The following is a 26,610-nucleotide window of genomic DNA, read 5'->3' on the forward strand; positions in this document are numbered from 1 at the left end:
CAATTTCAGAAAGGGGGTGAAGCCACAATAGCCAATCAGATTTGTTTCATTCTAATGCAAATTATTGTTGCCAAACACCGCAAAGCTCACAAACTTCGTAATTGAGTAATTGATTAATTGTGTGTTAAGGTTAGGAAAGTGGGCACAGCCAACTCCAGCCAAATACATAAGCGGGCAATGCAGGGTCATAAGTGGGCGGAGACAAATACAAATTTTACTGGGAAAATGTAAACAGCAGCCATTCTTACACTGTTAATGGTAGGGTTCTCAAACTTTGCACAGTTGGTTACTGGGTGACTGGGATTAATATTCAGAAAAGTGTGTGGAGCCTACAAAAAACAATCAAAAATTACCTATTGATTTTTAAGGGGAATATTTCATTGCTGCCATTCTTACACTGTTAATGGCACAAGACTCAAACCTGGTACAGTTGATCATTGCGTGACTGGGGTTTAAATTTATATAAGGGGGTGGAGCCCCAAACAGCCAATCTGATTTGTTTCATTTTAATGCAGGTTATTGATGCCAAAGACCGCAAAGCTCACAAACTTGGTCATTGAGTAATTGAGTAATTGTGGGTTAGGGTTAGGAAAAGTGGGTGCAGCCAACACCAGCCAAATACATAATCGGGCCATGCCGGGTCATCAGTAGGCGTAGACAAATACAAATTTCACTGAGAAAATGTAAACTGCAGCAATTCTTACACTATTAATGGTAGGGTTCTCAAACTTTGCACAGTTGGTCACTGGGTGACTGAGATCAATATTCAGAAAAGTGGGTGGAGCCTACAAAAGCCAATCAAAATCCACCTATTAATCTTTAAGGGGAATATTTAATTGATGCCATTCTTGCACTGTTAATGGCACAAGCCTCTTGCACTGTTAATCACCTGTACCTGGTACAGATGGCCATTGGGTGATTGGGGTTCAAATTCAGAAAAGGGGTGGAGCCACAGCCAATCAGATTTATTTCATTTCAATGCAAATTATTGATGCCAAAGACCGCAAAGCTCACAAACTTGGTCATTAAGTAATTTTGTGTTAGGGTTAGGAAAATTGGGCGGAGCCAACACCAGCCAAATACATACCTGGGCAATGCCAAGTCATCAGTGGGTGGAAACAAACACAAATTTCACTGGGAAAATGTAAACTGCAGCCATTCTTACACTATTAATTGTAGGGTTCTAAAACTTTGCACAGTTGGTCACTGGGTGACTGGGATTAATATTCAGAAAAGTGGGTGGAGCCTACAAAAACCAATCACAATTCACCTATTGATTTTCAAGGCAAATGTTTAATTGCTGCCATTTTTGCACTGTTAATGGCACAAGCCTCAAACCTGGTACAGTTGATCATTGGGTGACTGGGGTTAAATATTTAGAAAAGGAGTGCGGCCACAAACAGAGAATCAGATGTGTTTCATTTCAATGAAAATTATTCTTGCCAAAGACCACAAATCTCACAAACTTGGTCATTGACTATTGACAATTGTGTGTTAGGGTTAGAAAAAGTGGCCACAGCCAACAGCAGCCAAATACATACCCGGGAAACATTAGAACATCAGTGGGTGGAGAAAAATACAAATTTCAATGCTAGAATGTAAACTGAAATTTGGCACACACATAGTACATTACCTGGAATAAAGTATAGGATACTTTTATTCCCTTAACCAAAAAGGGGGCAGAGACAAATACAAATTTCACTGGAAAATGTAAACTGCAGCCATTCTTACACTGTTACACTGGAGGTGTGTTTAGCTTCTAAGGGCACAATAGTTAATTTGCATATATTCAGCAGTGATGCACTGGGAGACATCTCAAGCTCACTCCAACCTGAATTATCGCAAATTCTTTCTGTTTTAAGAAAGCAAACTTTTGTTTTTCTTAACATCTTAGTAAGGGGGCTTTTAGGACCATTGTAGTCCCTTAAACACTGCAATGAGTTCTGGGTCACCATGAGCTTGCTGGTTAGTCTGTACCTCTCGGTGTTACAAACCCTACTGCATAGAGCCAAATTAATCCATGCCATACACTAATGAGGATCAATCAATCCAAAACAGTCTGTATGCATGTTGGATTATTATGGCTCTGTACAAATTAACAAGATGACACATCATTGCATTCCAGCAGTTCTGGAGGTGTGTTTAGCTTTTAAGGGTAACAATGGTTAATTTGCATATATTCAACAGTGATGCACTGGGCGACATTTTAAGCTCACTCCAACCTGAATTATCGCAAATTCTTTCTGTTTTAAGAAAGCAAACTTTTGTTTTGCTTACACTGTCAATGGCAGGTTTCTTAAACTTTGCACAGTTGGTCACTGGGTGACTGGGATTAATATTCAGAAAAGTGAGTGGAGCCTACAAAAGCTAATCAAAATTCACCTATTGATTTTCAAAGGAGTGGAGCCACAGCCAATTAGATTTATTTTGATTTCAATGCCAATTATTGATGCCAACGACCACAAAGCTCACAAACTAGGTCATCCTTGAGTAATTGTGTTTTAGGATTAGAAAAAGTGGGCAGAGCTAACACTAGCCAATTACATACCCAGGCAACGCCGGGCGACCAGCTAGTTTGTAATAATTCAGCTTTAAATCAGATCCGAGATGTGGTTACCCACAATGCACCACTACTGAATATGCAAATTATCTCTTTATGCTGCCGTAGCCAGGCTAGTATCAAGAACCGCTGGGGTATAACAAGCCCATAGCTGTACATTTTACACAGCCACATAAACCCCACATGTAGATAGCCTGTTTTGGACTTTTTTTCCTCCTCAGTGCATGGCAGGGATTGATATGGCTGTATGGGATAGCGCTTGGACCAGTACAACAGAGTAACCAAGCAGCTCGAGGTGACCCAAACCACTAGGTAGTATAGGGGGCTAAAAGAGACCGAAAAAGCCCTCCTACTAAAAAGCAATGGTTGGTGTGATTTGCCTAATTAAAACAGAAAGAAACTTGCAATAATTCAGCTTGCTATACACCAGCGGTTCTAGCTGCTAGCCTGGCTACAGGGGCATAAAGAGATAATTTGCATATTCAGTAGTGGTGCATTGTGGGTAACTACAGATGTTTACTTAAAGAGAGACTAAAGCAAATAAAATTTGCTATTTTTACCTTGTATTTCGCTTCAGTACTCTCATTAGATGTAAACTGCCGCATCCCCGTCGCACAACAAGGGCTTTAGACCCCCCCAAATCCCTGGGGGGAATTCCGGCCGGAGCTTTCTGAAAGAGGCAGAGCTTTCAGCTGCAGCTCTGCCTCTACTGATGTCAATTGCCGCGGATCGCCGCCTCTCCCCGCCCCTCTCACTCTTCCTTCACAGAATTGGTGCGGGGAGAGGCGGAGATCCGCACAGCGATTGACATCAGTAGAGGCAGAGCTGCAGCTGAAAGCTCTGCCTCTCAGGGCAGCACAATCCATGGCCAAGATGGTTTTGGATGTTTACCCGGGGATTTGGGGGGTCTAAACCCCTCGTTTTGCGGCGAGGATGCGGCGGTTTACATCTAATGAGACTACTGAAGCGAACTAGCAGGTAAAAATAGCAATAAAGAGTCTCTTTAAAGCTGAATTATTGCAAGTTTCCTTCTGTTTTAGGAAGGCAAATCACACCAAGCATTGCTTTTTAGTAGGGGGGCTTTTCTGTCTCTTTTAGCCCCCTATGCTCTCCTAGTGGTTTGGGTCAACCCGAGCTGCTTGGTTACTCTGTTGTTCATGGTATTCAAAATCTGTTGGCTTTCATACTACTACATAACTACTACATACTAAATGTCAATGGTAAAATTCGTCAGTCATCTGCAGATTAAAATTGGGTGTGTGTAGAGAGCATTACTGGGCCCACTGGCCTAATATTGTTTAATTTGATCTGTAAGCTTTATATTCAGATCCATCATGTTTATCTGTTCCCATAAGTAACACTGGAGGTCTACTTTTATACAGTATTAAAAATTGGTTATCTTTCACAACATATAGTAAGTACATTTTGCAGAGTTGTTTACTTCTTCTTCTGACTGTTGTAAATGTTAGACAACTAAAAAAACATGATTACACACATACACCACATTTTAGGCATGATTTTAATATTGAAGCATTTCAGCCATGAATACTAGCAAAATTAAGGTAGACTGTTTTTGATTGAAGTTGCTAAAAGCTACAATTTTATGATTGAAGTTGCTAAAAGCTACAATGCAGTAAAAGCTCATCACAAATAATTTGGTTAGTTGATTGCAATTTCACAAATGACAAGACGACTGAGATTGCAAAGTTCATCATTCCATCCTCCATTGTCCCATATTTCTGCACAGTCTTCATTAGGTCCTTTATTATTATTGGGTTCTCCTGTCATCCAGTTGCTATATATTATTGGTTCGTCATTTAGATATCTATACGTGTCTTCTATTTTGATGTCATTTATACCCATCCATGCATGGACACCAAACTGATTGCGGACATTGAGCACAGCTGCATTTTCTTCAGCATTTTGCGGTGTAGCTAGCTGACCTCCATCTTTGGCACAGATGTTCATGGTGTCATTATAATTTGCCTCAACACCATTTGACACAAAGATTTTGGTACCACTTTTGGCAGCTCCTTTGAAAAATGCCAAAGCTGAAACAGACAAGGGTAAATTACAAATTAAAATAATCTCTATGTGATCAGAAGACCCTAAAATTACCTTGAAATGAACTATTGCAGATGAGGATAGAGAACATATTAAGTGCTTTCTTACAGTGTAAATCGATTGCGACAGTGGTGTAGCTAAGGAGCTGTGGGCCCCGATGCAAGTTTTACAATGGGGCCCCCCAAACACTCTATAAATACCAATTGATACGGTGCACCAAAACCTGCCAATGGCAACTACAGTGTCAGAGGTGCAGGAAGGGGATGGGGAACTGATTACCACTATTAAAAATATCTATAGAAGTCATTATTATGAGCACAGGACCAGCAGAGAGCTAATACTGTGTTGCATAATATGCAGGCTGGCTGCCAAAACGCACATAATGAAAGTCTATGGAAACGCATATGCATTATGTTTTCCAAGAGTTTTCTGTAGCGTTTTTAAAAAATAAAGATCTCTGATGTGTTTCTGCTTCCTGTTGTCTTCCTAATAATTTGCATATATTTAATGAAAAGAAACATAAAAAATGCATAGAAAGCGCATATGCATTTTCTATTAGCAAACCGCAAACACGTACAAACGCACGCAATGTGCATGAAAAACGTATCTGCATTAAAAAAAATGCCAAACGCATCAAAAATGCAGTAGAAACACATTACCCTAAAGCAAACGCACCTGTGGAAAACACCAGAAAAAAACGCTATGCTATATGTGAACCTAGCCAAAATGTAACGCAGGTAGAAAAATCTTTACTGCTGGCAAGGTGCATCACTGTGGAATGTTTGTGTGTTGTGCATTTCAAAGTAAGCAGAAACAACACCTCGGCCCTTATTTAATTTACTTTTTCTAGGTTGCTAGGATTGGTAATCCCGAGTCTGGCTCGGGGTAAGTATATGGATGCAGCACAGTAGCGGTTGTAACTTGCCTACTACATGATCTGGATCCTTGCAGCCAGTCTTCTTCTTATCCTCAGAGGCTCTCGATCCCTTGGGTGGGATTGCCGGTTGTCACACAATGACAGACAGCAATCTCGCCATAGGGGTAGAGCGTCACCTTGAAGACAGGAGGAAGAATTGCAAGACTACACTGGATCCTGAGAAAATAAGTCTGTGTATGTGCTGCTGCAGATTTCGCTAGTGATAGGATTTTTTTCCTGCTTTTTCAAATTTTTCAATCTGCTTTTAGACCCTAAAATAAGGACAGAATCATGTCGCCAGGGAGGTTAAAATAGCGTTTCAACACTCTACAAATCAAAAACTACCAAAAAGGAGGTGAAAGGGTACTGTATTTTTTTGCTTGATTGTGGCTAAACAGGCATATTATTGAGAAAATCTGAAATTATCAGCCTGCTACTTGCTAATCAGGAAGTAGAGCGTGTATCAGTGGCTATGCAGAGACCAGCGGCAAGAGATTGGTGATTGGAGCGGCAGGGAAGTTAGTTGCTCTATACAAGGTTTCCCTGTGCTAACTCTGAAGCGGAGGGGGGAGCACAGAGAGCGGCCATGGGGAGAAGTCAGGCCACCCTCCCCGTGGCTGAATCCCCCCTCCATTATGAAGGGGCACCTACCTATCTAACCTATATTGCCGGCACCCATATATCTAACCTATACTGGTCTGGAGGCACCTACCTATCTAACCTATACTGTAGGCACCTAGCCACCTACCTATCTAACCTATACTGGGGGCACCTACTATCTAGCCTATATTGGGGGCACCTAACTAACCTATATTGCGGGCACCCATATATCTAACCTATACTGGTCTGGAGGCACCTACCTATCTAACCTATACTGTGGGCACCTAGCCACCTACCTATCTAACCTATCTAACCTATACTGGGGGCATCTACCTATCTAACCTATACTGGGGCAATATACCTATCTAACCTATACTATGGGAACCTACCTATCTAACCTATACTGGGGGCACCTACCTATCTAACTTATACTGTGGACATTTACATATCTAACCTATACTTGGGGCACCTACCTATCTAACCTATACTTGGGGCACCTACCTATCTAACCTATACTGGGGGCTCCTACCTATCTCACTTATACTGCGGGCACCTACCTAGCTAACCTATACTGAGGCACCTACTTAGCTTACCTATACTGGGGGCACCTACATATCTAACTTATACTGTGGACACCTATCTATCTAACCTATACTGGGGGACCTACCTATCTAACCTATACTTGGGGCACCTACCTATCTAACCTGTATTGCGGGCTCCTACCTATCTCACCTATACTGCGGGCACCTACCTAGCTAACCTATACTGGGGGCACCTACCTATCTAACCTATACTGGGGGAAACTATGCTGGCTACCTATACTGGAGACATCTCCCTGGCTAACCTATACTGGGGGAAATTATATGGGCCACCTATACTGGGGCACCTATGCCTCTGGCTGCCTATACTGGGGACCTATAGCTGGCTATCTATATTGGGTGCAACTAAACCTGGCTAACCTATACACGTGGGCACCTCTACCTGGCTACATGCGTGGGTGGGGGGGGGGCACAATTTTTACACCCTTTCCCTGGGTGCAATGTAGCCTTTAAAACTGCCCTGAGCCTGCTCTAGGGGGAGAAGGCTGTGTGACATCATAGCCTAGGCTAAATTTCACTGGGAGGGTGGGATTATATACCAATATAAAACAATATTTTAAAATAGAAAGTGTATCTGAAACCAGGATAATTAAAGTACAATTGGGTATGAATAATGTATTACATTCTACTATATGTTGTTATGGGGCCTCTTTAAGTCAAGTACCCCCTTTATCCTGGCCTTTAACTACCTAACGACTGCATGGGCATGGCCACGGCAGCAGCCCCAGGACCGCCTAACGCCGATCGGTGTAAAGTCCTGGGGCTGCAGTTTGCAGGAGATCGCACGCAGGCTGCGCGTGCATCTCCTGCTTGGTAGGCAGAGCAGACCCTCAGTCTCCCAGCGGCGATAGCCGGAGACTGTTAGGCAGCGGAACCGCCTTCTAATTGCTGTAGATCGCAGCGCTGTACTGGGGACAGCCGTGTGACACGGCTGTCCCCTGCGTGTGCTCAGAGGTGATCGTCTGTCATAGGCTGAAGCCTATGACAGCTGATCATGGGGATTGGCTGGCGGGGGGAGGGAGGGGGGAGTATAAGAATATAAACAAAATACACATTTTTCTAAAAAAAAAAAAGCTCGTGGTTCTAAAGTGGTTAAAAAACGAATGGGACAGGCAAGCTCAGTAGCTCTTACACTTACATCTCCCCCAGTATGTGAAACTACTGAAAATTTAAGCATGCAGGTTTTCATTAACATGATTAGTATACTGGTAAAGGTTTATGTTAGGCTTCTTTTAAAATTCCTGATTTTATAGCACATGCAGTATAATAATAATGTAATGTTCAGTGGAAACTAATAATACAGTTCAACTAATAATGATGCATTTTTATTTCTGTTGCACTAATAAATATAAAGTTACAATAAAAGCCTATAAAAACTTATAGGAGCAATCCTATCACCTGTCACCATAGTAACCATTTCATTGCTGACACATTGATTATGTACAACTACTGTTTTTTTTTTTTTGTTTTTTTTTAAACACTCAAATTTTTTTATTGAAAGAGACACTGAAGCGAAAAAAAAAAAAGTATATCATCATGAATTGGTTGTGTAGTATGGGTAATTACTAGAACATTGGTAGCAAAAAATAAAATTTTCATATTTTTATTTTCAGTTATACCGCTTTTTTTTTTTTTTTTTTTTTTTATAACATTGCATTCTCTAATATTTGCAGTTTACGCATTTTTCAGCATTCTAAATGTTTTTAAAGAACAGGCAGTGAACTTTTGAACTGTCCTGAACTGTTCTCTGCAAAAGAAAAACACAATACAGTTGAGATAACCTAATCAGAAGTCAGAGCTCTCTGCGACTTTCAAATTCGTGGAACTCAATGGCAATTTGCACTGATTACAACTTGAGTTTCTTAACTCTTCCTGTACTGGAAACAAATATTAGACTTATGTCTCTGCTCCTAATGCTTTATTTCTTAGCTGTTCTACACAACCAATTCATTATATCATATTTTTTTTTTCGCTTTAGTGTCTCTTTAAGAAAAAAGAATACATTTTACAATTTTGCAACACAGAAAAAAAGTCATATTTTTTTCATAAACAAAGGTCAAGTGACAAAGTGAACATATAAACTAGCCTACAGTTTGAGCACTAGCCTACAGTTTGAGCACCGGCAGTGTTTTCAACTCATCCCTTTAATTACTGACACATATTAATTAAACAGGTTTTGTGGTACGCAACGCAAGCCCTTTCACCGCTGCAAGGCGACGATCATGAAGGGGAATTTACACATGTACATGCCTTTTGTTTTGTTGTTGTTGCAGCCACAGTGCAGCCAGAAAAATTAGGCATGTACACACACCAGAAAAATTATTATTATTGGTAGCAGACGCTGCTAGCAGCGGCCTTAAACATTCAGGAATCCACCTGGAGTCATGGACCCTGTTGGTGGTGGCAGAGAAGGTAGTCAAGTGGCCTGCAGGCAGAGAGGCTGTGTGGGGACTGACTTAGTCTTCGGGCAGGCAGTAGCCCTCCGGGATTCAAGCCTCATTCATTTTGATAAAAGTGAGGTACTGAACACTTTTTTTGACCTAGGCGACTTATCTTCTCACTGACAATGCCTCCAGCTGCACTGAAGGTCCTTTCTGACAGGAAGCTTGAGGCAGGACAAGCCAGAAGCTGGATGGCAAATTGTGACAGCTCTGGCCACAGGTCAAGCCTGCACACCCAGAAGTCTAGGGTTTCATTGTTGCTCATAGTGTCTATTTCTGCACTTACGGCCAGGTAGTCGGCTACCTGCCGGTTGAGGAGTTGTCGGACGTTAGTCCCAGAAGGGCTGAGGTGAAGCGTTGGACTAAAGACAGTGGGCTGGTGGAGTACAGCAAGGGCCAGCTGGGACTGGGGGCTGTACGTATGCAGTATGTAACCCACACAAACAACTATGCTATAGTAAGTTCAATCACAAATACAGTGGAAAGATATGCACTGGTAATACAGTGTGCTGGCGGAGTACAGTAAGGGCCAGCTGGGACTGTGGGCTGTAGCCTGTATCTATGCAGTGTGTCACCCACACAGAGAGCTATACTATAGTAAGTTCAATCACAAATACAGTGGAAAGATATGCACTGGTAATACAGTGTGCTGGTGGAATACAGCAAGGGCCAGTTGCGACTGTGGGCTGTATGCAGTCAGTGTCACACACACACACACACACACACACACACACACACACACACACACACACACACACACACACACACACACACACACACACACACACACACACACACACACACACACACACACATCAGAAGAATAGTAGCCCTCAACAGGGCTTTTTTGGGGTACTTTAACAACAAATTTCAGCAAGGAGCAAGCTAACAACATCCTAACTAATGCTTACCCTATCTCCAGCATTGTCTTTCCCTTCCTCTCACGATAGCAGCAGCAGTAGACTAAGAACATGGCCGGCGCTTCTACGTTTTTATAGGGGGGCGGGGGAGTGCAGCCTGATTGGCTGCCTTGTGTCTGCTGATTGGCTGATGTAGAGGGTCAAAGTTTAGCCCAATGACGAGGTTTAGGGGGCGGGTTGAACCTGCTATATGTTCACGTCCCACTGCGGGAATAAACAGCTGAATTTCGCTGGGAACTGTCCACCGGCGAACCGTTCGGGCCATCTCTAAACTTTATCAAGGCTTCTCACATATGAATGATCTAAATCATGGTTTTTGGGGGGTTTTTTCGCAACAAATTAGTATTTTTTTGTGGGTCATACTTGTTTTTAGTAATTACTTTATTTTCTATGGATTTTATATGCAAAAACAAGAAAAAAATACACTATTTCTCTAATTCCACAACCTATAGTTCATAAGCAATGCCACTATAAATTAAACCCACCAATTTTATTTGCCGCTTTGTCCCAGCTATCATAACATTTAACCTCCTTGCCGGTCTTATAAATCCGGCAAGGAGACAGCGCCACACTTTTTTTTTTTTTAAATCATGTAGCCGCTGAGCGGCGGCATCCCCCCACCCACTCCGATCGCCTTCGGCGATCAGAGTAAGCAGGAAATCCCATTGAGAACGGGACTTCCTGCAGGGCTTCCCCGGTCGCCATGGCGACGGGGCAGGATGACATCACCAACGTCATGGACGTCGGGACGTCACAGGGAATCCCGATCCGCCCCTCAGCGCTGTCTGGCACTGATTGGCCAGGCTGCGCAGGGGTTTGCGGCGGGGGGGGGGGGGGTTTGCGGCACGGCGGGTAGCGGCGAATCGGCGGCGAGCGCGTACCACACACAGCTAGCAAAGTGCTAGCTGCGTGTAGGAAAAACAATTATGCAAATCGGCCCAGCGGGGCCTGAGAAATCCTCCTGCGCAGGTTACCCTGAGCTGAGCTCGGGATAACCGGCAAGGAGGTTAAATTATGTTAATAATACAATGTATGGCACTAATATATTATTTGGAAGTAAGGTGTATGTTTTCTGGGGGTTTTTTTGTGTGTGTCCCCGGTCAACTGCAAGACTTTATGTACTGGAATCATAGTAATATACCCTCATGAAACTATTTATTGATTTTTTTAAACTTTTTTTTACATGTGTTTGTTTGGTAACTGGGGTGAGGGTGGGGGCTCTTTAATTTTTTTTTATATTATTAAAAATGAGTGGTGGCTGCAATTTAACTTTTCATCACTAGAAACATTATCCTGGTTTATTAGGAAGTGTTCATGTTTTTATTTTTTTTTAACTTTTCTTTACTTCCGTTATTATGAATGAACATGGCCCCTGATCAGGTTCATGTCCAATCATTCCAGGCGCTGCGATTGGTTCAGGGAACCCTTGTTCCCCTTCCCCAAGCATCGACACAGACATGCCACTGGGAACGAGCAGCGGTCTTGTGTGCATGCACGTGCACCCGCCCCTGTAACACTGGACGCTTAAACATGACCAGTTAGACTTGAGTGGTGTCTATCTGGACAACTATAGTCCTCCAGATAGTATATCTGGAAGAAGGAGGCACTCCACAGGCTTGAACTTGCGTTCAGTTTATTGCATGTCGTTACACTACATGTTTCGGGCTCCGCCCTTCATCAGATAGACTGAAGTGGTTAATTACCTTAATTGACCATAAATACTTACCTAACGTTCCCACACCAATATCCTTGGAAAGGTCCTGCACCAATAACCTTGGATACCTTGATTTAAGATCTCAGTGCACCGCACAGCACATGGCCACATTGCCAGAGGCACTTCCTCTACTAAGTATAGCAAGCCTTCCAATGCATCTCTAAAAATCCCACTTGGGATATCTGTTGGTCCTTTATCAGACTAAAGGTAATCCTCCAGATTCCAACTGGGAGCCACTGACTTTTCAGGATGTCTTGGGAGGCTTGCTATAAATATTTTTCCTAACAAAACTAGCAGAGAAAATGTTTAAAACACACACACGTATCAGCACACCAGCTTCACCTGCTATTCAATGCTACGATCAGCATCACACCAGGCAAGTGCAACCAATTTGAGATTTGTAAATATCCGTATGGCAGTTACAATGCAATATTAGACTCTTCTGGCAGAACTTACATAGTAAATCTTCTTATGCCCGTTATATAAACTAACTCCTAATATCCCAGGCCCGCCACTAGAGTTAGTGGCAAAGTATTGTGTCCTCCTTAGCAACGGCCATTCCTTCCCATATGCTATGTGATAGTGATGTATAGCGGCCATGATACTTCCCTAGCGTGGCCGCTATACGTCATTATTGACGGAAGGAGCGGCCGTTGCTAAGGAGGGCACGCTGCTTTTCCACTAGCGTGCATAGCATGCCTGCGCTATCAGGCAGGGGTGTACCTGGGTAAAATAGAGCCTGCACCCCTCTGGATACGCCTCTGCTATCAGGAAGTGCCGCTAGTTTAAATAATGGGCGTAAGATTTACCTTGCGCTGTTACAGAGTGATGGGCTTAGTGAATCAAGTCCATAGTAAGGTCTGGTCCACACTGGTCCGTTACAGATAGTATCCATTTGAAATGGATCCGGTTTGGTTTTGTTTTTGTTTTATTCCCCACCGTTTTAACTTTTTCTGTCTTTTGCAACATTTGTTTCCAGTCCATGGAAAAGTATGCTCGGGGGTGGGGGCATGCTGGAGGAGAAGCAGCCAGGATTAGGGTGATAGCCGGCAACGGGGAACTCACCTGGGTCCCCCGTCCTTGCTCCCCTCCAGCTATTTGTGCAAAAACTTGTAAAATGTAATGGACACAGAATGTAATTGGACACAGAAACGCATCCGTTTCTGTGTCCAAAACTGCCTGTGTAAATAGGGATCTGTTTTCTTATTCATTTTCACTACCCCTCCGTGTATCCCGGGTCCGTGAAAATGTTGCAAATCTGGACTGTCCGTTAAGTTTTTGAAAACGAGTTCCCCTGAATGCAGCCTGATCAGATTTTTTTTTATGGGTGAAGACCTTTACAGACCAAGTGTGAACCAGCTCTTACATAGTTTAGTTGAAAAAAAGACATCCGTTCATCAAGTTTAACTAGAAAAAAAAAAAACCCTGAACCCGCACATACAGTGGGGTGCAAAAGTTTGGGCAACCTTGTCAATCGTTATGATTTTCCTGTATAAATTGATGTTGTTACGATAAAAAATGGCTGTTAAATATATCATATAGGAGACACACACAGTGATATCTGAGACATGAAATTAAGTTTATTGGATTTACAGAAAATATGCAATAATTATTTAATTAAAATTAGGCAGGTGCATAAATGTGGGCATTTTATTGCTTCCAAAACCTTTTTAACTAATTATTGGAACTCAAATTGGCTTGGTAAGCTCAGTGACCCCTGACCTACATACACAGGTGAATCCAATTATGAGAAAGACTATTTAAGGGGGTCGATTGTAAGTTCCCGGCCTCTTTAAATGTTCTCTCTCAAAACAACTCTCAAATGACCTGAAGACAAAGATTGTTCACCATCATGGTTTAGGGGAAGGATACAGAAAGCTGTCTCAGAGATTTCAGCTGTTTGTTTCCACAGTTAGGGACATATTGAGGAAATGGAAGACCACAGGCTCAGATCAAGTTAAGGCTGGAAGTGGCAGACCGAGAAAAATCTTGGATAAACAGAAGCGACGAATGGTGAGAACAGTCAGAGTCAACCCACAGACCAGCACCAAAGGCATACAACATCATCTTGCTGCAGATGGAGTTACTGTGCATCGTTCAACCATTGGCACACTTTACACAAGGAGATTGTCACGTTCTGTGAAGGTAGATAGGCCCAGAGAGAGTCTGATTACCGGTAATCTGCAGTATCACCGGAATGCAGATATATATCTGATTATAAGTGAGCTGCAGTCTCACCGACAATCCGATATATTAACTAACCTCTGGCACCTAAAGAGTGTAGTGATTGGTGCAACAGTAACACTAGAGGACTAGGCCTCAGTACAGCAAGGCGTACTGTACAAATTCCTTCCGCAGCCCAAGCTCTCCTAGACAGAAGGGGTCGGGCAGCCAGCAGGAAGGATATACTGAAAGTAACCCTAAAATCGGAAGGGTCACTGTCAGTGCGAGGAACCGCCTCTGACAGCGAGGTCGGTTCTCGAGGTCGGACAGGCCAGGTCGTACACACACAGGCAAATAAGGTACAATATCAGGAGGCTAAGGCGGAGTCTAAGAGCGAGCCGGGGTTCGGCAACAGGAGATCAGAAATATCAAGGTACAGTATCACAAGTTCAGAGGCGAAAACGAGAGACAAGGCAAGGTCGGCAACAGGAGATAAGATCGGCAGAAGTACAAGAGGATGAGGCAAGAGCAAGGTCAGAAACAGGCAAAAAGGTCAAAGGCACAGATAAATCACAATGGTATGGTCTTCCAGTACTTATATATTGGCCGCACCAATATATAGGTATACTGTGGATCCGAGAGCTAACACGGGTGTGATCGCTACAGCGGACACAGAATACTGACAGTCTGCTGCTTAAATGCAGACTGTCACTTCAGCAATCTCCACCCCCCCCGATGACGTCAGAAAAGGGGCGGCAACTGTCCCGGCAATCTGCTCATGGGATCCTCCTTCTCAGGGCATAAATGGCGTGACGCTCCGTGCGTGCGCGCGTTGCCCTGCCCTGCTGAGACATGCTCCTAGTGACCCGTTGAGCGGAGGAGGAGGCCGCCGGGACAGACCGGAAGTTCGGGGTCCCGATGACGTCAGCCGCGAGCGCGGCGTTCGTACTACCGCTGGCGGTGGGGGTGAGTCCATGCTTGACATTACCCCTCCCCTGAGGCGTGGTCTCCGAACGCGCCAATGAAGGTCTATCAGGATTAGTATCATGAAATTCTCGTATGAGTTCCTGTGCATGAAATTGATGTGCTGGTACCCAGGATCTCTCCTCCGGGCCATAACCCTTCCAATGAACCAGGTATTGAAGAGAATTCTGAACAAACCGGGAATCCAGAATTCTCTCAACCTCATATTCAGGTTCACCGTCAACAAGCACAGGAGGAGGACCAGAGTCCGCATGTACTGCGGGTTTCAGTAATGACACATGAAATGTTCTTACTCCCCGCATTGACTGAGGTAATGTCACTTGATAAGATACCCGATTGATCCTTTTAGCTATAGGATATGGACCTATAAATTTAGGTCCCAGTTTTGCTGATGGCTGTCGTAAGGCGATGTGCCGAGGAGAGATCCAGACAAGATCTCCGGGAGAAAACTCCCACTCGGGAGAACGCCTTCGGTCAGCCTGTTGTTTCTGGACCGACACTGTTTTCTTTAAATTATTATTAACCTCCCTCCAAAGAGATCTTAGCGTCTCTTGCCAGACCTCCAGAGCAGGGAAAGGTGAGGTCCTGACAGGGAGTGATGAAAACCTTGGGGACCTTCCATTAACAATTTGAAAAGGTGAAAACCCTGAGGAAGAACTCCGAAGATTATTATGGGCAAATTCAGAATATGGTAAGTACTGAACCCACTCCGTTTGATTGTCAGCCACATAACAGCGGAGATACTGTTCCAAGGACTGATTCATTCTCTCCGTTTGCCCATTGGTCTGGGGATGAAACCCAGAAGAAAAGGAGAGGGTGATTCCCAGTGCCTTGCAAAATTCTCTCCAGAATTCCGAAACGAACTGCACCCCCCTGTCAGATACTATGTTTTCAGGAACCCCGTGAAGACGAAGAACGTGGATTACAAAAAGGTCAGCAAGTTCTTTAGCGGAAGGAAGTTTCTTCAAAGGTACAAAATGGGCCATTTTAGAGAATCGGTCAACAATGACCCAGATCACCGTATTACCGTCCGAGGGTGGTAACTCCCCCACAAAATCCATGGATACATGAGTCCAGGGCTCGGAGGGTATGGGCAGCGGCTGGAGGGTACCCACCGGAGATACACGTGAGGGTTTACTCCGTGAGCACACTGAACAAGATACAACAAAATCCTCGACATCACTCCTCCAAGAAGGCCACCAGACGCTCCTGGACAATAATTCTCTAGTTCGAGCCACTCCAGGGTGACCAGCTAGCTTATGAGCATGAAAGAATTGAAGTATTTGTAATCTGAACTGTAACGGTACAAACATGAGATCGGACGGTTTCCCTGCAGGACTATCCTGTTGGTAGGGAAGCAGAACAGATGCAATATCCTCCATAGAGTCTATACTGGCTAACACCACCTTCTCGGATAAAATTGGCTCTGGTTCGGAGGGCAGTACTGATTCAATGTCAAAGCATCGTGAAAGAGCATCAGCCTTGATATTTTTACTTCCAGGTTTGAACGTGATGATGAAATCAAACCTAGAAAAGAATAAAGACCACCGTGCCTGTCTGGGATTTAACCTCTTAGCCCCCTTCAGATATTCCAAGTTCTTATGATCTGTATAGACCGTAATAACATGTTCCGCCCCCTCCAGCCAGTGTCGCCACTCTTCAAAAGCCAATTTTACAGCCAATAGCTCCCTGTTCCCAATATCGTAATTTCTCTCTGCCTCAGAAATTTTTTTCGAAAAAAATGCGCAAGGGTGAAGTCTCCCTTGTGATCCGGAGTACTGTGACAAGACTGCCCCAACCCCAATTTCTGATGCGTCTACCTCCACGATGAATGGCCTGGATGAATCGACATGGTGCAAAATGGGAGCAGAACAAAAAGCAGTTTTAAGACTCGAGAAAGCAGAAATGGCTTCCGGAGACCAATTGTTAACATTAGCCCCTTTCTTAGTCATGTCAGTAAGGGGAGCTACCAGAGCAGAGTACCCCTTTATAAATTTCCTGTAATAGTTAGCAAAACCCAGAAAACGTTGTAAAGCTTTTAGACCAACTGGTTGCGGCCAGTCCAAAACTGCCGCAACTTTACTGCTATCCATAGCTAACCCAGATCTGGAAATGATATAGCCAAGGAATGGAACTTCATTGATCTCAAACAAACATTTTTCCAACTTGGCATATAATGAATTCTCCCGTAACTTTTGTAATACATATTGGACCTGAGACCTATGCTCCTTGATATTGCGAGAAAAGATCAGAATATCGTCCAAATAAACGACCACAAATTTCCCCACCACCTCCCTAAAAATGTCATTAACTAATTCTTGGAAAACAGCGGGAGCATTACACAGACCGAAGGGCATGACTAGGTATTCGTAATGCCCATCCTGAGTATTAAATGCCGTCTTCCATTCGTCACCCTGTCTGATTCTGACCAGATTGTAAGCTCCCCTGAGATCTAGTTTAGTGAAGATCTGGGCACCTGTGACCTGAGAAAAAAGGTCATCAATCAGGGGAAGTGGGTAACGGTTCTTTATCGTTATGGCATTAAGGGCTCGATAGTCGATGCAGGGACGCAGCCCCCCATCTTTTTTCTTCACGAAGAAGAATCCTGCCCCCGCGGGAGATCTAGAGGGTCTAATGAACCCCTTATCTAAGTTCTCCTGAACGTACTCCCTCATGGCCACCTTTTCAGGTCCTGTGAGATTATAAAGATGACCTCTAGGGGGCATGGTTCCTGGTCTAAGCTCGATTGGGCAATCATAAGGCCTGTGAGGAGGTAGTGAATCGGCCGATCGAGGACAGAACACATCGGCAAAGGAGCTATAAGGCTGAGGTAAACATTGCGGAGTTAAGTGAGTGGCACGAAGAGGGCATTTTGATATGCAGTGCTTCTGACAGTAGGATGACCAAGACAGCAACTGACCAGAAGCCCAATCGATCTGTGGAGAATGTAGCCGTAGCCAGGGAAGCCCCAGTATAATCGAGCAAGAAGGCATTCTGATAAGGTAAAATCGTAATTTTTCACAATGTAATACCCCAACGGTACAGATTAATTCAGGAGTAATAGAGACAGGTTGACTACCTTGTAATGGGGAATCGTCAATTGCAGTGACTATAATGCGTTTCTCAAGAGGAACGACTGGAATGCCTAATTTAAGTGCTAAATTAAAATCCATAAAATTGGCTGCGGCGCCCGTATCAACAAAGGCCTGCAGTGCAATGTTTTGTTTGTCCCAAGAAATGGAAATAGGAAATAGGATTTTATCTTTTGGAGGTATGGAATTCTCGCCCAGGGTAGTACCCCCGACTAACCCTAGGCGGAGAAGTTTTCCGGCTTCTTGGTACAAACAGAGGCGATATGACCTTTGTCCCCACAATATAAGCACAAACCCTCCTTCCTCCTTCTTAATTTCTCTGTCTCAGATAATTTAGAGTGACCCAGCTGCATGGGCTCCTCAGTAGAAGAGGAAGAGGCAAAACTTGTGGAAGGCTGTGAGCGCATGAAGGGTCGTTGCCTGGTAGACCTGTGAAACCGTACTCTGCGGTCTATCTTGATAGCAAGACTTATAGCCTCATCTAAAGTTCTAGGTTCAGGATGACTCAACATTAATTCTGACACAGAATCAGACAACCCTGTTAGGAAGCGATCCAAGAGAGACTGCGCCTCCCACCTGGTGGAAAATGACCATTTGCGGAATTCTGCAGCATAGATTTCCAATGAGTTCTGACCCTGTTTGAGTCTTTTTAGTCTCCTCTCAGCGGTGGCGGAAGTATCTGGATCGTCATATACGACCGCCATGGCTTCGAAAAAATTCTCTACAGAGGTAAGAGCCTCATGACCCACGGGTAAACTGTAGGCCCATGTCTGTGAGTCTCCTTGCAAAAGGGTTTTTATGAGCGTGACCCTTTGCAATTCAGAACCAGAGGAAATGGGACGCATCTGAAAATATGATTGACACCGATCCCGGAAATTACGGAAATCGGAGCGTTCCCCTGAAAACAACTTGGGTAACGACATTTTGGGTTCAACTGGCAAAACAGGAGTGGGATTAACTGGTGCCTGCAGGTTTTGCACAACTTCTGCTAGACGGTTAAGCTGGACCTGTTGATCTTTAACGGTCTGGTTTAATTGAGCGACGGCTGTCGTCAAGTTGTTAACCTGCTGGACCAGAGCATCCATATTATTGGTCCGCTGTACTGTCACGTTCTGTGAAGGTAGATAGGCCCAGAGAGAGTCTGATTACCGGTAATCTGCAGTATCACCGGAATGCAGATATATATCTGATTATAAGTGAGCTGCAGTCTCACCGACAATCCGATATATTAACTAACCTCTGGCACCTAAAGAGTGTAGTGATTGGTGCAACAGTAACACTAGAGGACTAGGCCTCAGTACAGCAAGGCGTACTGTACAAATTCCTTCCGCAGCCCAAGCTCTCCTAGACAGAAGGGGTCGGGCAGCCAGCAGGAAGGATATACTGAAAGTAACCCTAAAATCGGAAGGGTCACTGTCAGTGCGAGGAACCGCCTCTGACAGCGAGGTCGGTTCTCGAGGTCGGACAGGCCAGGTCGTACACACACAGGCAAATAAGGTACAATATCAGGAGGCTAAGGCGGAGTCTAAGAGCGAGCCGGGGTTCGGCAACAGGAGATCAGAAATATCAAGGTACAGTATCACAAGTTCAGAGGCGAAAACGAGAGACAAGGCAAGGTCGGCAACAGGAGATAAGATCGGCAGAAGTACAAGAGGATGAGGCAAGAGCAAGGTCAGAAACAGGCAAAAAGGTCAAAGGCACAGATAAATCACAATGGTATGGTCTTCCAGTACTTATATATTGGCCGCACCAATATATAGGTATACTGTGGATCCGAGAGCTAACACGGGTGTGATCGCTACAGCGGACACAGAATACTGACAGTCTGCTGCTTAAATGCAGACTGTCACTTCAGCAATCTCCACCCCCCCCGATGACGTCAGAAAAGGGGCGGCAACTGTCCCGGCAATCTGCTCATGGGATCCTCCTTCTCAGGGCATAAATGGCGTGACGCTCCGTGCGTGCGCGCGTTGCCCTGCCCTGCTGAGACATGCTCCTAGTGACCCGTTGAGCGGAGGAGGAGGCCGCCGGGACAGACCGGAAGTTCGGGGTCCCGATGACGTCAGCCGCGAGCGCGGCGTTCGTACTACCGCTGGCGGTGGGGGTGAGTCCATGCTTGACAGAGATGCTGTATGTGAGAGTGATGCAGAGGAAGCCTTTTCTCCACCCACAGCACAAATAGAGCCGCTTGAGGTATGCTAAAGCACATTTGGACAAACCAGCTTTGGAATAAGGTGCTGTGGATTGATGAAAGTAAAATTGAGTTATTGGGGCATTATGTATGGAGGAAAAAGAACACAGAATTCCAAGAAAAACACCTGCTACCTATAGTAAAATATAGTGGTGGTTCCATCATGCTGTGGGGCTGTGCGGCCAGTGCAGGGACTGGGAATCTTGTCAAAGTTGAGGGACACATGGATTCCACCCAGAATCAGCAGATTCTGGAGACCAATGTCCAGGAATCAGTGGCAAAGCTGAAGCTGCGCCGGGAGTAGATCTTTCAACAAGACAACGACTCTAAGCACTGCTCAAAATCCACTAAGGCATTCGTGCAGAGGAACAAGTACAACGTTCTGGAATGGCCATCTTAGTCCCCAGACCTGAATATAATTGAATCTGTGGTGTGAGTTAAAGAAAGCTGTCCATGCTCATAAGCCATCAAACCTGAGATGTTTTGTAAAGAGGAATGGTCCAAAATACTTTCAACCAGAATCCAGAGAATCCAGACTCTCATTGGAACCTACAAGAATTGTTTAGAGGCTGTAATTTCTGCAAAAGGTGGATCTACTAAATATTGATTTCTTTTCTTTTTTGTGGTGCCCAAATTTATGCACCTGCCTAATTTTGTTTAAACAATTATTGCACACCTTCTGTGTGTGTCCCCTATATGATATATTTAACTGACATTTTTTATTGAAACAACCAATGATTTATATAGGAAAATCATGATGATTAACAAGGTTGCCCAAACATTTGCAAACCACCATATCTCAGTTGATCCAGATGAAGGTGAGAAACCTTACAAGTCCTGGCCCAATTAGCCCCAAAAGGGATAAATTCCATCCTGACTCCAAATGGCAGTCAGAAAAATCTCTGAATCAACTCTCATCGGAAACCTAGTTATTATAGCTGTGGATGTCCTTCAATGCAAAAGGAAAGCATCCAACCCCTCTTTAAATGCAGATAAAGAGGTTGCCATAACTACTTCCTGAGGTAAGATATTCCAGATGTTAACCACTCTCACTGTAATAAGGACCCCTTTCTAAACAGGTGGCAAAAACTTCCATATGCAGATCATGTCCCCTTGTCCATTGTACAACCCTAGGGCCAAAAAGCTCACTTGCCAGCTTTTGTGTTGACACCTGATGTATTTATACGTGTTAATCAGGTTACCTCTCAGTCGTCTTTTTCTAAGCTAAATAAGCCCAGTTTATCCAACCTTTGTTGGTAAGTGAGATATTCCAGCCCTCTGATTAATTTAGTTACCCATTTCTGTACCCGTAACCGTTCTATAAGGTTAATGTCATTTCTGTAGTGTGGTGCCCAAAACTGTATCCAATACTAGAGATGTCCCGAACGGTTAGCCCGCAAACGGTTCCAGGCAAACTTTAGGTGGTTCGTGTTCGCCGGCGAAGGCAAACTTTTGCGGAAGTTCAATTCGCCCCATAATGCTCCATTGAGCAGAAATTTGACCCTCTACATCACAGTCAGCAGGCACATTGTCACCAATCAGACTACACTCACTCTTGAAGCCCCCCCCCCCCTTATAAAAGGCAAGGTTCTGCAGTCGTTTTACTCACTCGTCTACCTCCAGTAATTAGTTAAGGGACAGCTGCTGACAGACTCTGCTAGGGAGAGTTTAGTTAGGATCTTGTAGGCTTGTTCCTAGCTGATTGTTATTCCTTACACTCCCTCCCTCCTTGCGGAGGGAGGAGGGTCTCATCTTCCAGGGAATTGTAGTATTTCAAAAGCCAGGTTACATTCCGTGGCTGGGAATTGAACCCAGGTCTCAGTGTGCGGTGGGTAACTCAATTAACCACTATACCACCAACAACACTACATGCTGAAACTTCTTGGAGCAGACTTACTACTTCCTGCCTCCAAAAGACACACATACATCCCCATAAAATCATTCAACAGCAACTGCATGCACAGTCTTTGTGGTGCACAGTCTGTGTGGCACAATAGGTTAGTGCGTTTGGCTGTTAACTGCAAGGTTGGTGGTTCAAGCCCACACAGGCATGGCCTTGCCTTTTGTGTTCAACAGTAGTGTTGGGCGAACATCTAGATGTTCGGGTTCGGGCCGAACAGGCCGAACATGGCCGCGATGTTCGGGTGTTCGACCCGAACTCCGAACATAATGGAAGTCAATGGGGACCCGAACTTTTGTGGTTTGTAAAGCCTCCTTACATGCTACATACCCCAAATTTACAGGGTATGTGCACCTTGGGAGTGGGTACAAGAGGAAAAAAAATTAGCAAAAAGAGCTTATAGTTTTTGAGAAAATCGATTTTAAAGTTTCAAAGGGAAAACTGTCTTTTAAATGCGGGAAATGTCTGTTTTCTTTGCACAGGTAACATGTTTTTTGTCGGCATGCAGTCATAAATGTAATACATATAAGAGGTTCCAGGAAAAGGGACCGGTAACGCTAACCCAGCAGCAGCACACGTGATGGAACAGGAGGAGGCGCAGGAGGAGAAGGCCACGCTTTGTGAGACACAACAACCCAGGCCTTGCATGAGGGCAAGAAGCGTGCGGATAGCATGCTTTGTACCGCCATGCAGTCATAAATGTAATAAAGATAAGTGGTTCAATAAACAGGGACCACGCGGCAACGCTAACCCAGCAGCAGCAGACGTGATGGAACAGGAGCAGGCGCAGGAGGAGAAGGCCACGCTTTGTGAGACACAACAACCCAGGCCTTGCATGAGGGCAAGAAGCGTGCGGATAGCATGCTTTGTACCGCCATGCAGTCATAAATGTAATAAAGATAAGTGGTTCAATAAACAGGGACCACGCGGCAACGCTAACCCAGCAGCAGCAGACGTGATGGAACAGGAGCAGGCGCAGGAGGAGAAGGCCACGGTTTTTGAGACACAACAACCTAGGCCTTGCATGAGGACAAAAAGCGTGCGGATATAGCAGCAATGCTTTTTGCCGCCATGCAGTCATAAATGTAATACAGATGAGAGGTTCAATAAACAGGGACCGGAAATGCTACACCATCCCAGATGTTCATTGGTCATGTTACTTGGTTGGGGTCCTGGAGTGTTGCGTAGTCATTTCCAATCCAGGATTGATTCATTTTAATTTGAGTCAGACGGTCTGCATTTTCTGTGGAGAGGCGGATACGCCGATCTGTGATGATGCCTCCGGCAGCACTGAAACAACGTTCCGACCAGGGCCGGCCCGCTCATGAGGCGGGGTGAAACATTTGCCTCAGGCGGCAGATCTGGGGGGGCGGCACCCGCCCGTCCATGGACGCTGGGGCCGCCCGCCGAGCTGGAGGGGTAGCGGGCAGAAAGGGGGTATTGGGCCTAGCGGCGGGGAGGGGGGTCGGACCCCCCCCCCCTCCCTCGCCTGGGTCCCCCGATCTGCGCTCCTTCTCCAGCGTAAAGTACCAGCCAACCTGCATATGAGAAGAGGCAACGGGCGGGGGAATCACTCACCTTCCGCGTTCCATCGCGTGCTCCACTGACGTCACTTCCGGCAACGCCGCCCACTGTATTGTAAGTGGACGGCCTTGCAGGAAGTGACGTCGGTGGAGCGCACGATGGAACACGGAAGGTGAGTGATTCCCCCGCCCGTTGCCTCTTCTCATATGCAGGTTGGCTGGTACTTTACGCTGGAGAAGGAGCGCAGATCGGGGGACCCAGGCGAGGGAGGGGGGGGGTCCGACCCCCCTCCCCGCCGCTAGGCCCAATACCCCCTTTCTGCTAGCTACCCCTCCAGCTCGGCGGCACCACCACCCCCCCCCCCACCCACGGGGGGGGGGGGAGCGATTTTTTTTTCTAATTTTGCCTCAGGCGGCAAAAAGTCTAGGGCCGGCCCTGGTTCCGACATAACGCTGGCTGCCGGGCAAGCCAGCACCTCTATTGCGTACATTGCCAGTTCGTGCCAGGTGTCTAGCTTCGATACCCAATAGTTGAAGGGTGCAGATGGATTGTTCGACACAGCTACGTCATCTGACATGTAGTCCTTGACCATCTTCTCCAGGCGATCGGTGTTGGAGGTGGATCTGCACGCTTGCTGTTCAGTGGGCTGCTGCTGCATGGGTGTCAGAAAATTTTCCCACTCCAAGGACACTGCCGATACCATTCCCTTTTGGGCACTAGCTGCGGCTTGCGTTGTTTGCTGCCCTCCTGGTCGTCCTGGGTTTGCGGAAGTCAGTCTGTCTGCGTACAACTGGCTAGAGGAGGGGGAGGATGTCAATCTCCTCTCTAAAGTCTCCACAAGGGCCTGCTGGTATTCTTCCATTTTGACTTGTCTGACTCTTTCTTCAAGCAGTTTTGGAACATTGTGTTTGTACCGTGGATCCAGAAGGGTATAAACCCAGTAATTGGTGTTGTCCAGAATGCGCACAATGCGTGGGTCACGTTCAATGCAGTCTAGCATGAATTGAGCCATGTGTGCCAGAGTCCTACCAGAATCCTCATCATCCTCTTGTGAGCGTTGTGATAGTTGTTGTGATGCATCATAGTCGTCACCTTCCTCCTGGTCTGCTTCTGCTGACCATTCGCGTTGAATTGTGGAAGTCCAACGTGCACCGCTCTGGCCCTCGTCAGTGGTGGCATGAAATTCCTGCTCCAACTCCAGCTGTTCCTCCTCCTCTTCTTCGTCATAGCTGCTGGGGCCAGCGTTCCCTGAGGCGGATGGCCTGATGTTGGTACCATCACGCTGATCGTTTTCTCCTTCAGATTCCCCCAGTTGCATCATGACAGCTGTTTCCTTGATTTTCAACATTGACCTCTTCAGTAAACACAGCAGTGGTATGGTAATGCTGACTGAAGAGTTGTCACTGCTCACAAGCAACGTGGATTGCTCAAAATTTTGGAGGACTTGGCAGAGGTCCAACATGTTGGCCCAATCGGATCCACAGAAGCTTGGCAGCTGTCCGGATGCGCCTCGGTACTGCGCCGTCATGTACTGGACCACTGCACTCTTCTGCTCACAAAAGCGTGCTAGCATGTGCAGCGTAGAATTCCAGCGCGTAGGGACATCACACAGCAAGCGATGGTGGGGGAGATTGAAGCGCTCCTGCATCTTGGCGAGTGCCCCCGAAGCAGTACTGGAATTTCTACAATGTTTGGCCACTCGACGCACCTTCAACAGAAGATCTGCCACGCCTGGGTATGTACTCAGGAACCGCTGAACTACTAGGTTCATCACGTGCGCCAGGCAAGGGATGTGTGTCAGCTTAGCCAACCTTAAAGCGCGAATGAGATTACTCCCATTATCACACACAACCATGCCCGGTTTCAAGTCCAGCGGTGCCAGCCACAAATCCGTCTGTTCCTTTATTCCCTTCCAAATTTCCTCCCCTGTGTGCTGCTTATCCCCAAGGCAGATCAGCTTCAGCAACGCTTGCTGACGCATGCCAACAGCTGTGCTGCACTGCTTCCACGATCCTACTGCTGCTGGGTTAGCGTTTCCGGATGAGGTACAGCTTTGAGATGCGTTGGAGGAGAAGGAGTCAGAGAGGTAGGTGCTGCTGTTGTTATCCAGTGGGAGGGACGGCGGTGCAGCTGTTTGCGGCGTGGGCAACACCCGCGCCGTAGCAGGTGAGGAATCGCTGCCAGGCTCCACAAGGTTCACCCAGTGCGCGGTAAGGGAGATGTATCGACCCTGGCCGAACGCACTCGTCCAAGTGTCAGTGGTGAGGTGAACCTTGCAGGCAACGGCATTCTTCAAGCTTCGGGTTATTTTGCTGACCACGTGCTCATGCAACTCAGGCACTGCAGAGCGCGCAAAGTGGTAGCGGCTGGGAACCACGTAACGTGGGATGGCCACTGACATCATGCCCTTGAAGCTGTTTGTCTCCACCACTCGATATGGCAGCATTTCGCAGGCCAGAAGCTTGGCTATGCTGGCTGTTACTGCCACGGCCCGGGGGTCATTTGCTGGCAATTTCCTCTTGCGCTCAAACATCTCCGACACAGACAACTGAACTGTAGCGCTGCACACGGAAGGGCTGTTGGTTGTTGTGTTTGATGAACACTGGGAGACCTCAAGAGCACTACTCCGGAAAGTGACAGTGTCAGCGTCGTCTGATGTTTGTGAATGTTGTGAACCACGCAATGGCTGGGCTACTGCTGCTGCTGAGGCGGGTCTGGTGGTGAGTCTGGTGAACCCAAGGGAGGCAGTGTTGCTGGTACCCTGTCCTGCCGCGTTTGCCCACAGAGTGGGATGTTTGGATAGCATGTGGCGGCTCATGCTGGTGGTGGAGAGGTTGTTAATACTTTTCCCCCTGCTCAGGCGAGTCTTGCACACCTTGCAAATCGCCATGGTAACATCCTCAGTGCAGTCTTCAAAGAAAGCCCAGACTTTGGAGCACCTG

At 45.9% G+C, this 26,610-nt stretch overlaps 1 protein-coding gene across 2 annotated transcripts in view; it reads right to left on the reverse strand.

Annotated features, from left to right (window-relative positions):
• Positions 1-4,061: 4,061 nt before the first annotated feature.
• LOC137534403 (pulmonary surfactant-associated protein D-like) overlaps positions 4,062-26,610 on the reverse strand; it is a 73,768-nt gene continuing 51,219 nt past the window's right edge. For both annotated transcript variants that reach the window (XM_068255899.1, XM_068255898.1), the window contains one exon: positions 4,062-4,611. In XM_068255899.1, coding sequence (XP_068112000.1) covers positions 4,220-4,611 — 392 coding nt within the window. In that variant the 3' untranslated portion in view covers positions 4,062-4,219. The remainder of the gene's footprint in view (positions 4,612-26,610) is intronic.

The sequence above is a fragment of the Hyperolius riggenbachi genome, chromosome 10 (assembly GCF_040937935.1).
Source record: "Hyperolius riggenbachi isolate aHypRig1 chromosome 10, aHypRig1.pri, whole genome shotgun sequence".
Taxonomy (NCBI): Eukaryota; Metazoa; Chordata; class Amphibia; order Anura; family Hyperoliidae; genus Hyperolius; species Hyperolius riggenbachi.